Below are 13,484 nucleotides of genomic sequence, written 5' to 3'. Positions count from 1 at the left end.
AAAACAGTCAAGATGGTGGCCATGATGGTGCGGTCAAAGCTCCACCCAAAGTTTCTCTGGGTGTCCACGCATAAAAAACAGGTGAAGCTTTGATAGCACTATCAGGCTGTCATCTTGGCTTTTTTTTTTTTTACCATACCTTGCAGTCACCCTGTCTTAATTGATCTATTCCTGTAACTAATTACTAGATGTGGCATTTGCAGCAGGGAGTAAATTAATCACATTTCAGACTTGCCTGCTTTTCCCTCATATTGGAGTTATTTGGCCTGCCCATGGCATTATGAAAAACATGTGGGTGTAAACTCAGACAGCCTCCAAAAATGTTTGGGCACGGGCACATCAACCAGGGGAAATGGTGTATAAAAATAGCACAATATGAAAATAGGAGAGGAAGTTCAGAAGAAGACGGGTAATTCTTTAGTGTTACCAAACTGATGCCAAGTTATTATACGGCTCTTTTGTTGATGGTTGCTTCTGAATTTTAGAATACTCCCTCTCCTTAGTTCCAGCAAAATTTAACATCTTCTAGCTCTGTACTAGGACTTTTCTGAGCTAAAATTCAATACTGGGTTATTCTAGTATTTATATTTTTAAATATGTGCTCTTTTAAATGTGTGGCATGTACTGTCTACTGTCTTTTACACTATCTTTTCTTCTACTTAAACTTTGCCTATACATGGGCAGAGCAGGTGGTGAAACCAATAAATAAGAAGAGCCAGGAAGTGCTCATATTCCTAAATCAGAATTTTGCCCAAATGAGGATCCCGTGGCCTGCATATATAAAGAAGGCTTTGATGCTTTTTTCAGCTTTTCTGTTGGGCATACTTACTAATCTTCTCTGTTTATATGAAATATGTACACTCAGTGCCAATCACAAATATGGAATTGTGCATTGAGCTTATTGATAATTCTTTGTTGGTGCAGATAGGCAAAACTAATAATCGATATGATGAACAAAATTGTGATAGCTTCCCCAGTACTGCACTGATTACTGATCTTACACAGGGTTAAGCTCATTTTCCTTCTCTTCTGGCAACCCTGTTGCATGGCAGTTGGAAGTTGAGTGCCTTTACCTTTGCTGTGTTAAACATTAAGGTTGTATATTTTCCAGTTGTGAATCAGTTTGCTACAGTGACCCATGTTCACTCATCTGTAATTTAGCTAATTTTTAATTTTGCCATCTTTAATTTGGTTTTTGAGGCACTGAATTTAGGAAGAGAAGTGGGGACTAGTCAGTGTCTATAGTAGCCTTCTGCAGTGTCAAGATGACCATGTTGGAGAAAGCTTCTCTTTAGGAATTCTTTTAAACAACTCTTGCAGAAAACCTCATACCTGCTCTTCTCATCCTCCTTTTTCATCCTATTGAGCAGTTTTCACTTCTAATTTTAGTTAGCCCCTTGCAGCTGCTTCCTAGCGTCCCTTCATAGTCCTGGCAAACTCCCTTTCTTCATTGCTTCATCAGTTTATCACTGCCATAGGAATGACATTTGGAGCAACAGGTGTATGGGGCTGTTTTGACAAAGTCCATGAAATTGCAGCCTTCATTCTCATGTGCACCTCTGACCAAGTATATGATGATGTAAGAGGAGAGATTTGGGACTTCAATGAATAAACGTTTTCTTGATGAATATACTTTCTGAAAACAAAAATGCAGTGTTCCATGTCATTATGTTTGTCTGTAGAACCTAAATAAGAGTTGTTTAAGAGACTCCATTAAAAAAACAAAACTACTTTTGACCATCTCTTGCTTTTCTGTACATGAATTAATTGGAGGGTTTAGCTATTTGCTCTGTGCTCATTGGAAATATCAGCACTGGTTTGAAGCCAAGTGGTATATGATTGAGAGAAAGACCGTAGAATAGGGCTGTGTAGTGTGTTGGATTCAAGGGGGAGAAAAAGGCTTCGGAATACAGAGTATCTTTCAGCGACTCTTTAAAGCAGCTACATCTTTTTTCAGGATAATGTGGCTGCCCCCAAAACCCAAGAAAAGACACATTGTGTTTAAGAAGCACTCATTTGCTCCCAGAAGCACTTTTTCTCCCCTTTGAATGCAAAGCACCACACAACCCTACTATATAATATTCTTAATTGTTTTCAAAGATGTGGGATCATCTCCTCTTAGCCTCTGTTCTGCAAATCTCTTAGGCCAATTTTGAACACAGCCCAGGTATCACAATGAAATGAGCATTGAATTTCCGAACCAATGAATCTCACGTTCAAATTTCAGTTGAACCACAAAGCTCAGGGATTTGACTGTGGCAGGCTCTATCTCTTCAGCCTGGTTGCTGCATGTAACCTCCTACATACAGCCTTTAGCTTTGTGGGGGAAGGGTGCTATATAAATAATTATTATTTAATAAATAGTTATTAAAACCACTCAGTGTCATTTTTCAAAGGAATAGTGGGGACAGCAAAGAGAAGGCAACTGTTCAGACTGACTTGTCTGAAAAACTGCCACTTTGAAGGAGTAGATACATATAAATTACTCAAGCTTCCTCTTTTCTGGCTCTGATGTACAAAAGCTGCATATTCTACAAGGTCAGGAAGCAATTTCACATGGACTAATAGTCTCTCCTGGCAAAAGAATTGAGTTGCTCTAGATGCACCTGAGGTACAGTGATAAAATCAGCAGCAACAATTCTCCTTTTGTCAAGTGTTCTGCTTTCTTAGACCCTCCCTTCCTTGACTTGCCCTGTCTTCTCCCTCCAAAGTTTTAACTATACAAGTTGATTTCTATTTTTTCAAGCATTAGCCTCTGTGGCTGAATTCCCATAGCAGGCAGAGCCAGGAAAGAACAGGAGGGAGGGGCAAGGCCAAAACTGTATTTCAGTTAAGTTAAATATATTAAACACGTTTTAATGAAATGCCATTAATACTCTTCCTAATGTATTTAATAATGTCCTATCTCTTTAGGAATGACAATTTAGTGCAATATTTTAATCTGTTGAGCACCTCAGTCAGGGGTGTTTATCTAGCCCAGTGTTTTTCAATCTCAGCAACTTAAAGATGTGTTGAGCATGGCTGGCTGGGGAATTCTGAGAGTGGAAGTTCACACAAGCTTCAAGTTGCCAAAGTCCAGTTCATGAAAATTACTCAAGCTCTTGGCTTGTACAGAAAGCAATTTTGCTCAGCTTGTTAAGGTTGAGATTTTTTAGCAGGGGTGTAGCGTGCACATAAAAAAGGGACATTCCCTCAGTTGCGTGGTTGTGCATTCCATCTTGACCTTTCACACACACACACCAACACACACCACGGATGCCCATGTTTCTCGGTCTTTTACTAACTGCCTGTGTGGGATCTGACAAAGAGAACGTGCTCTTAACTGATAATGCCCAGTTGGCCCTTTCTCTCTAGTTCTAAACATAACATTACAAAACATGTTGTTGAAGGTTTTCTAGGGGAGGCACCTAGAAGGGGGAAGGGGCAATGGACAGTGCCAACCCAGAATTGCCAGGGACTAAGCACAGGCTGCCCAGAAATATGAACAAGAAGGAGAGAACACACACAAACACACACACACCATGGGAACCTGTCTCTGAGCACAGTGGTCCTACCAGTTCCTAACTCCTGCTACTCAAATTGACCTGCTGCTAACCAACTCAGGCATTGGATTGTTGTCTGATTTAGATAACATCCTTGGCACAATACATGGTTTTCAGACTATGTACAGCTTGGGGTTTCAGTTTGTGCATCCCTGACTTAAAAGTAAGTAAGTTGTGTTCAGTAAGCAGGGAGAAGATTGCAGGTTTATTTTCAAAAGCTGGATCTTCCATCTAGCAGGGAAGTGGTTTTGCAACAAACAGAAAGCAACTGGGCAAAGTAACAGTAGCTGAAATTCAGATGCTTGAAAGTAATGGTGTAGCTCTGTATGGATGTCTGGTGCTGCAATTTTTGTGCATTCATAATTACTGTTCTATATATTTTTATTTTCAGAGTGCGTTTAGTAGAAAGAGGATCCCCCCACAGTTTGCCTCTCATGGAATCAGGAAAGGTAAAAATGTAAAAATTCTTAACCATCTGAATGGAGTGATTAAGCAAATAAGTTGGGGACATGTACATGCATACATATGATTATCTACATAAATGCTTATGTGGGAGCTTGCAGAATCATGCATATTATTAACTTACTAATTAATAGCGCCTGAATTCTAGAAACTTAGGGCTTGTGAAACTAGAGTCAATTCATTGGAGGATGTATGTTTTCTTGATATGAAGGATCAATACTCCAATGTTATCTTGGTGGTATCTCAAGCATGGCCTTTGGTCTTCTGGGAGTTAAATCTAAACCACCTGGACTTCCTCAAGTTGGGAATTATTTATTTATATCATTTATTATTTATATCAAAACTTTTCATCCATTTGTAGCAATATTATCTATATCACATGTGGGCAAATTGTTGTCTGAAGGCCACATGCAACTTTGGAGGTCTAGTGTATCCTGTTTGTCTTTCCCTATTATCCCAGGAAGAAAGAGGTGCCTATTTTTCTTGACCTTCCACGAAAAAAAAAACTGAATGACCCATGTGAATGAGATAAAATGTATGAATGAGAGGAAGGAAACTTTGTGACTGGGGGAAATGTGAATGGGAGGATGTAGATTGGGAAAAAAAATGTGAGAATGGAGGTTAATAGATGGCTGTGGAAGAAAGAGAAGAGAAAAGAGTTTTTGATGCTATGTAGCTTCTATCTTCCTGAGACAATAGACACATTAGAATGCATGTGTGTGTGTGTGTGTGAGAGAGAGAGAGAGAGAGAGAGAGAGAGAGAATATGTTTGGAAAACAAAATGATTGGATGAGGAGGAGCAAATAGAAAATTTGGGTTTCGGAGCTGATCACCATGATTCTCCCCATCATCACCCCACTATCACATTTTGGAAAAAATGTGGATCTGAGCCCCAGAAGACCCATCTCTGGTCTGTGCTAATTGGCAATAATTCTTGAGGGACCTTCTTGTAAGAAATTGCATCTGGATCCTTATACATGTAGAATATATGCTTACCATGTGCTTTCCACATCATTAACACTGCTGGTGGTCATCATTTTGGGCACAAGTGAAAACACCAAGACTGATGACTCATCCTCGCCAATGAAGAGCTAATTCGCAATAATAAGTTTACAAAGCTGAGTGTCGTGTCACTTTCCTCTGAGAAATTACACCAACCTCTTTTTGTGAAGCCTGCTGTGTTTCTTAAAGACCTCAGAAATGAGGCAGGAAAGTTCTGTTCTTGCATGAAACAATATAGACCCAACCTGCCTCCTGACCAAATATGACTCATTTTGTCTTTCAATAGATTCTCCCTGGAGTTCGCATCATTATCGCTAATCCAGAAACAAAGGGCCCCCTGGGCGACTCTCATCTTGGAGAGGTGAGTCACACACTGTGCCAAGGTCAGTACTGAATGACAGGAGCTGATTACAAGCCAACTCCTTTTTGTCATTGCATTATTCGGGCAATGTATGGCAAACAGCCTGGTCTAGCAGGTATGTGTCACACAGCTTTATGTAGGTGTGTGGAATTAATGGTAGGCAAGTTAGTAACTACTTTGCATTGTCATAGTTAAGAACTATTAATGTCTTTTCTAAGTTTGTTCCCCCCTCCCCTTCTCGGTAAGCTGCTACTCCAGGAAAATACCTCTTGTACCCACAGCATGTGATTGCAGATGAACATGTCCATTTTTGGCAGTATCCCAGCCACTGCAAAGGTGGTTGGGTGGCTGTTGTTTACCGCTGCTTTTTTTAAAAAAAATATTCTGCCTGAATTCTTGTGATAAGTCAAGTGAGAATGCCAAGATCTTGCAAGATTTGGCAGTCTTGAGAGACCCCAACCATTGGGACCCACGTCAGAAGCTACCACTGATTCTCAGACCTTAAGTTATCTGAAAGTGTTCCTTTCGGTGAAGGGCTTTACTGGGAAGACCAAGGGTTTAAAATTGTCTGCAGCAAAGTGTTGTCAAAAAACCTTCCTCCAATTAAAACTTTTTTTTTCCCTGCTCCATGTAGATATGGGTTCACAGTGCTCACAACGCCAGTGGATATTTTACAATCTACGGTGATGAATCCCTACAATCAGATCATTTTAACTCAAGACTTAGTTTTGGAGACACACAGACTATCTGGGCACGAACTGGCTACCTGGGATTCTTGAGGAGAACAGAACTTACAGATGCAAATGGGGGTAAGTTCTCTGGTTAAGTTTTGGAAATGAGTACCCAGCACAGCTTCTGGAGAACGGTACATAATGGCTGTACATTCTGCAGTAGTTTCCCAGGAGTTCTGTTGTTTACTTCAGTTTATGCAGCCATGTCCAGGCTGTAGACAGGACGAGAAGGATGCTGTGCTTTGGCTAGGAGAAGTCACGGTGCCGTTACAGCAGGCCCAGACCCTGTTTTTGCGTCCCCCAGAATCTCCTCTGATTGCACCTACATGAGATACACAACATGTGCAATGCAGAGAAGTATTGTCTGAGAGCTTTGCTTTTGGTGCCTCCCCAGCAAAACTCCCAAATTGTAATTTTTAATGTGAGATCAGAATAGAATGATTAAACAAGCTGCCTCGGTCCGTTAGACCAAGGTCCGTTAGACCAAGCATTTACTTCGTGTGCACTTTCTTTGTAGTTAATTGGGCAATTGTCTATTAATCAGTATTTATCAGATTTTCTTGTAATCCATGTTGAAATGAATCTCTCTCTCTCTCTCTGTCTCTCTCTCTCACACACACACACACACAAACACACATAAATGAATGATAATACGTGTTGTTTGATGCTGCCTGCAGGGGCCTGGCTCATTCTGTTGGGTAAAGGCCCTGGATCTCTATGTCAGAGTCCTGGCCCAATGGCACCACTGGCTTTGGCAGCCGATCTTTTCACTGAGACCATCTGGGGAAGCCCTTTCATTCCTCAGCTACAGAATGTAGTAGGCAAAAACTTAAAAGTTTGGGGCGTTAGCAAAGAGGCACCTAACTGTGGAGTGCTTTGCCTGTTTTGAAGATGTCAGATCCCAGGTGAAAGGAAGAGATTTGCTTAGATTCTTTTAATAAGTGCTTGTGTTACTTGGGTTCTGTGGCATTGTCCACCATCTTTTTAGAAGGGTAATAAAAAGTGTTCTTCCCAGCTAGATTTTCAGGGTTTTTTTTTTAATATATGTATGTACGTATGTATTTTCTATGGCCGCCCGTCTCAGTTGCATGACTGGGTGGCTAACAGTTAAAAACCAAGTAAAAACAATAAGCTGAAATCATAAATAGCATAAAATAGCAGCTGGGCAACAACACATAACAAATGTCCACTCAGTACAGCCAAGAAATGGGCTCATCCACTGTACCAGGGCCCCAGGTTTGATGTCAAAACCAACTTTTCGAAGCTTTGTTGACTGTAATTGGTTCTTACTGAACCTTATTCTTACTGGTTCTGCTTAAACCTTAACTAATTTTATATGCGATTATTATAAATATATTTTGTTTCTGTTTAACTGTTTTATAGCCCATAATGAGCTGCTCTGAGAAAAAATATCAAGAAGAATGGAGGAGGAAATAAATACAGTGCTGTTTTAATTGCTGTTTTTCTTTTTAACCAAGTGTCTTTTTTTTTTTTTTAAAGTATCTTTCATCTTTATTATGTAATTTTGAAACCATGTATAAGAAATTGGAACAGAACCAGTCTCTCCCACTCATAACATAAATACATTCTCCAGAGAGGTTGAGACTACAGTTCCCAGAATTCCAAGCCAGGTCAGGAAAAACTTTTCCTAAAGAAAAGACAGTAAAATCAGGGTCAGATAACTCTTAAGTTACTGATGTGGTTTTGTATAATATGCTATTTCTGTTTTTCTTTTCCCTCTCTTGGTACCAGAACGACACGATGCGCTTTATGTGGTAGGTGCATTAGATGAAGCCATGGAATTGCGAGGAATGCGGTATCATCCCATAGATATAGAGACATCAGTAATTAGAGCGCACAAAAGCATTACGGAATGGTAAGTACTGGGTCCGGGTTTCACTGTGTGAATGTGTGCATTTGTATGAACAGTGCCATACCTCTCTTTGGACTAGATCCAAATTCACTTGGATCAGATTCACTCACACAAGAATACAATTGATATAACTTCCTCTCTCTGTGTCCTTACCTATCTGGTTTTAGAGTATCAGGCATTGGAGCAAGGTCCTAAAAGACGGTTCCTGATCACAGGAACTCCATAAGTGCAATTCTCCCTTTTCTAGATCACCATATCTAGGCTGCAAACACCGATGGCCTGGAGGTCTGCAGCTCAGATACTGTAGCCTGCCCTTCTCAGAGACATCTGCAGGATTGGAGGTTTTTGTCACTGTAGGAGAAAATCCAGATCTGGACCCTAGTCCACACAAATTTATCTGTATAAACAGTATTACTAGCTCAGCTAAAAAAAGGAATTCTCAGGTGCATTGGATGTAACATGTGCTAACAAGATAAGTGAAAGTGTTAACTGCAGGAATGCAAGACTACTCATAGAAGAATTAAGAATTAGTGCTGAGAACTCAGGGCCTTTAGATAGCTATGGCTGTGGTAAAATAGTGACTTGAGCCACAGTTCTTAGGCCCCTTTTTCTTATCCATAGGATCCATTGTATAGAGCAGTGCTTCTCAACCTTGGCCGCTTGAAGATGTGTGGACTTCAACTCCCAGAATTCCCCAGCCAGCCTTGCTGGCTAGGGAATTCTGAGAGTTGAAGTCCACACATCTTCAAGCGGCCAAGGTTGAGAAACACTGATATAGAGGATATTTTGCCTCAACCTTTCCATCCCTTACTATACTTTCCAATACACCTGTGAATTAATCCAGTCAGTAAGATTAACCTTATCAATCACACTGAATGCTATATCCTGTTGCATGACTAATGGCTAAAGGTAAAGGTAAAGGTTTCCCTTGACGTAAAGTCCAGTCGTGTCCGACTCTAGGGGGCGGTGCTCATCTCCGTTTCTAAGCCTTAGAGCCGGCGTTGTCCCTAGGGACACTTCCGGGTCATGTGGCCAGCATGACGACACGGAACGCCGTTACCTTCCCGCCGAAGCGGTACCTATTGATCCACTCACATTTGCATGTTTTCGAACTGCTAGGTGAGCAGGAGCTGGGACGAGCAACGGGAGCTCACCCCGCCGCGCGGTTTCGAACCGCCGACCTTCCGATCGACAGCTCAGCGGTTTAACCCGCAGCGCCACCGCGTCCCTCGACTAATGGCTACTTATAGTTATTATTTTAACAATCAAAAGAATAATTTGCATAAATATATAAAGAGGGCTTGTAACTCCACTGCTCTTTAGACTTCTTGATTCCACCTATGGGGTTGAATCTGTCAATAAATCAGTTAGGGCTTCAGTGTAATTTTGTCCTCATCTTCAGTTCAAACATACCCCCGGGAAAATACTCCTTTACCATCAGGACACAGACTGCAGCCTTTTCATATACGCACATGAGATCACAGCAGATGTGCAAAAGAGGCAGAGCTTGTGTGTTGATGGCACAATGCTACTTTCATTATTTGACCCCTCCCCACCCAAATGCTTCTGGGTGCATCATAACACTGAGAAGCAAGGCATACAGAATGCACCTACTACGATCCTTTCTCTACTTGAACCATACAGCAGAGGTTCGCACACTTTCTTGATTCACAATGCTCTTAGCATCTTAGTAAGTTTTTTCACACTGCCCCTAGCGGTGTGCTTAATAAATGGCTGTGTAGTAGTAAAATGTCTCACAGCGTCCCTGTGAGTTTGCTGTGGTGCCCTGGAGTGCCACAGCACACAAATTGGGAAATGCATCCGCACAGTTTTAAAAGTAGGTGCCCTGAAAATTATGGGACTTCGCTTAATCACAACACTTTTAAGTTCATTGCTTTCAGTAGAATAAGCCTACGAAGACCGAGGGGCTGTGGTTTCTAGGCTGCCCAGATTTGTGGACTTTTCATCATTAGTTCTGGATGGAGTAGCAATTTGAGGGTCCTCCTGGACCTTCAACCCCTGCTCAAAGAGCAGGTGGTAGCCTTGGCCAGGAGGGCCTTTGCACAAATCCATCTTGTGTGGCAGTTGTGCCCACTCCTGTGTCAGGAGGCCCTGCTCATGGTCATTCATGCTTTGGTCACCCCCTGGTTGGATTACGGCAATGCACTTTACATTGGACTACCCTTGAAAACACTTGGAAGCCTTTCATGGTGCAGGGACAAGTTTTTTGTGGTATCACCTATTTCTTATTATTTTGGCCCATTCCACAAGATTAGGCAGAGCGGCCATGGTCTAGGTCCTCTCTCTTAGACAGTGTCATCTAATGGGACCCAAGAGACAGGACTTTCTGTTGCAGTGGCTGCCCTGGGGAATAGCATACTCTCTGAGATCCAGATGGCTCTGACCATGCTGGCAATTCATAAGGCACTGAAGAGGCATTGGGCCAGGGTACATGAGGCTGTCTTGAACATGATGTGTATTTAGGTTTTTTGCTTGATATCCTTATTTGTTGTTTTTGTTAGCTGCCCAGAGTCCCATTTGTAAGTTGGGCAGCCACATTAATTGAATGAATGAAAGAGGTGCTTTAGTTATTGATGAGGATTTCAAAAAGTCATTTAGGTTATTCAGAAGAGCAGAAAATGCCCACAGGATTGATGATTTAAACAGCTCCTCAAGGTTTCATGTACCAGGGATATATTTATTTTTCATTTGCAACGCCATTTCCATTCAAGAAGGTGACTTGCATATTTTCCCAAAAGAGGCACTTCAGGACAATTCCAGTAAAGGAAATCGCCACCAAACGCTCTGCATTACAGATTAAACAAACTGGATTACATTTTAGCATGAACTGATGAATTCAGTGCCTATATTGCTTTTTTGTTCTTTTTTTTTGTTCTTTTTTTTTGCTTTATTAGTGAAAGATAGAAAATGGTTTGCCAAACCAAACAGGCTAATAGAATCACAAATATAAACACCATCTATAATATTAAAGTTTTTAAAAAGTGCGAGCAATAGTTTAAAAAATAAGCAAACGTATTGCCTGGAAATTGTCATTGAACAGCTCCAAGAAATTTGACCAGACTGACTGCAAGTCCTCTTCTTTGCCCGTCCACAGAAAAGGTCCATTTCAAAGTTTATGTAGACAGATATTGTTAATCCGTTTTTACAGGTTAGAATTATCCTTCCAAAGTAGTACAGTAATTATTCCAGCTATCCCCCCCATGCCTGGAGTGTATTGACAACATTTTCCTCATCACCTTCCAGCGCGGTGTTTACCTGGACAAATCTGCTGGTCGTCGTTGTGGAACTGGATGGATCAGAGCAAGAAGCCTTAGACCTGGTTCCTTTGGTCACCAACGTGGTTCTGGAGGAGCACTATCTGATCGTTGGGGTCGTGGTGGTGGTGGACGTTGGGGTCATCCCTATCAACTCCCGTGGAGAGAAGCAGCGAATGCACCTACGAGATGGATTTTTGGCAGACCAGTTAGATCCGATCTATGTGGCCTATAATATGTAGTCTTGTATCTTTAAGGCTTCCATGGACTTGACCCTAGATGTATAAAACACTTTTTTTATGTACACTAAACAATGTACAAGTGACGCTCTTCAAAACGGAACTCTTTCTCTTAGGACTTAATGGAAGCACTCATTATTGGCAGGACATAAAAATGTGAAATGTGTTTCTTTTACCACTACATTTTAGCACAGAAGGACTTTGGGGTACTGCCTTCGGTTTGTTGGAAAGCCCATTACTAGACTTTTTGAAATAAGATTATTTTTTGCTTATTGGGATGAATACTGCTTTCTAAGTAATATGGCTTTGTATCTTACGTTAAACTGAACTAGCGATTTTTTTTTTAATCTGCCCCCACCCACCCGTGGATATTTTTGAACAGCTCATAATATGACTGAATTGTTTTGGTTTGCTTGTTTTTAAAATGTCCATATAAAAACACACTTTTCCCACTTTGGATCCATTACTAATTTTAAGCCATTTTCTATTCCATTTGCTTAGGAAGCTACATTGAGGTACGAGAAAAATACTCAAAACAGCACCTTCTCAAATTAGAGTTTTTAACAGCTTTCTCTCCTGGAAATGCTGAAGCTCAAAGGTGAAAAGAGCCTTTGATTATTAGTGTTAGAATGAACAGATCTTTATAAATAAGGTGTATTTCGGCAATGAACTTGCAGATATCTTTGTACTAAACTAAAATGATAAAATAAGTTAACTACTTCTGTAATTATGTACAAAACCTTTAATTTATTTTGATCTCTTTAGAAGTATAAAAGAGAAACATTCAAGAATATTAAGCTCTTGTAATGTTTGCTAATATAAAAACAAAAGGTTGTATTATCTTGAGTGGATAGTATCACATCAAAAATATATATATATGAAATATAAATTCACTAATGACAAAAAAAAAGAGTTTAAAGTTTTAAAAGGATGCAGTACTCATCATTTGCATGGTGTCTCTTTTCCCACTGTAGATAATAAACATTATTCACAAACTTTTAGGAAAAAAGCAGTTCTGGATTGCTCAGTATCCCCGCCTAAAAGAATCTTCCACATACCAGCAAGCGAACATTTGTTGCCGCTCGCAGGGCCGTGAGTTGGTTTCAAGGCCGCGGTCTTGCGTGCCCAGGGGGCGGGAGGCAGAGCGGACCCTTCCGGGGGGTGGGGTGAGCGTCCCCATCCCCTGATCCCCCTAGCCAGAGGCTCCCCCGAGCCTCCCGCCTGCCTCCTCCTCTCCAGCCCTCCTTCCTCAGACGGTGCCGCAGTCCTCAAGAGGAAAGCCTGGATCGGGAGGGCCCCCAAGTTTTGGCCAGTCTGTCGGGAAGAGCCGAGGCAGCAGGATGTCCCGGGCAGGACGGCTGACGCAAAGTCTTACGGAAACCGGGACAGGCCCTGCTTTGCGTGACTCTTCCCAGGGCAGGATTGACTTGCAGCCAAAGACTTGAATGGTGCACTACAAAGGATTCTTTTCTTTACTGTGGAGGTGACCATAAATGTTGGCATGTATGTTCCTACACTTCTTAGATGTTAGAAAAGGCAGGTCTGAAGTATAGCACTGTTTTCCTTAGCTGCATAATATTGTTGCACAATATTTGTCATCTTCTTTTGAGTTCATCTTTTGCTTTCTGTTAATACTTTTTAATGATTTTTTTCCCTTGTGGTAAAGACAATTTTTGTTTGCTTTTTGGTGGTCATTTTGCACAAGATCTTTTGTAAAAAGAAAAGAGTTTTCCCAGACGTCTCTCTGCTGTCTGGTGTAGTTTGGGCAAGGGGAGAGTGCTGATCCATCTACTTAACACTTCGTAGAAAGTTGTTGTTTTGAAAAAGTCTCTTATTTGTTATTGGACAATAACCAGAAACCCTCTCTAAATGATTTGGCTTAGCTTGGTGCAACTGCTAACATGTGTCAAACAGAGGAATTGAAGTTCAAATGTTGCAGTGCCATCCGTCAGTTCCAAAGGGAATCTGCCGATAGAGCGAGGACCAGGGCAGGGGGGAA

General features: G+C 41.2%; 1 protein-coding gene across 4 annotated transcripts in view; it reads left to right on the top strand.

The window, feature by feature from the left end:
* Positions 1-12,494, top strand: part of DIP2C (disco interacting protein 2 homolog C) — a 258,599-nt gene extending 246,105 nt beyond the window's left edge. For all 4 annotated transcript variants that reach the window (XM_063303406.1, XM_063303405.1, XM_063303408.1 and 1 more), the window contains 5 exons: positions 3,934-3,991; positions 5,293-5,367; positions 6,002-6,176; positions 7,851-7,974; positions 11,236-12,494. In XM_063303406.1, coding sequence (XP_063159476.1) covers positions 3,934-3,991; positions 5,293-5,367; positions 6,002-6,176; positions 7,851-7,974; positions 11,236-11,488 — 685 coding nt within the window. In that variant the 3' untranslated portion in view covers positions 11,489-12,494. The remainder of the gene's footprint in view (positions 1-3,933; positions 3,992-5,292; positions 5,368-6,001; positions 6,177-7,850; positions 7,975-11,235) is intronic.
* Positions 12,495-13,484: the final 990 nt, after the last annotated feature.

Source organism: Candoia aspera, chromosome 4, assembly GCF_035149785.1.
Source record: "Candoia aspera isolate rCanAsp1 chromosome 4, rCanAsp1.hap2, whole genome shotgun sequence".
NCBI lineage: Eukaryota > Metazoa > Chordata > Lepidosauria > Squamata > Boidae > Candoia > Candoia aspera.
The sequence above is the reverse complement of the archived record's forward strand: the minus strand, read 5'-3'. Positions and strand labels throughout refer to the sequence as shown.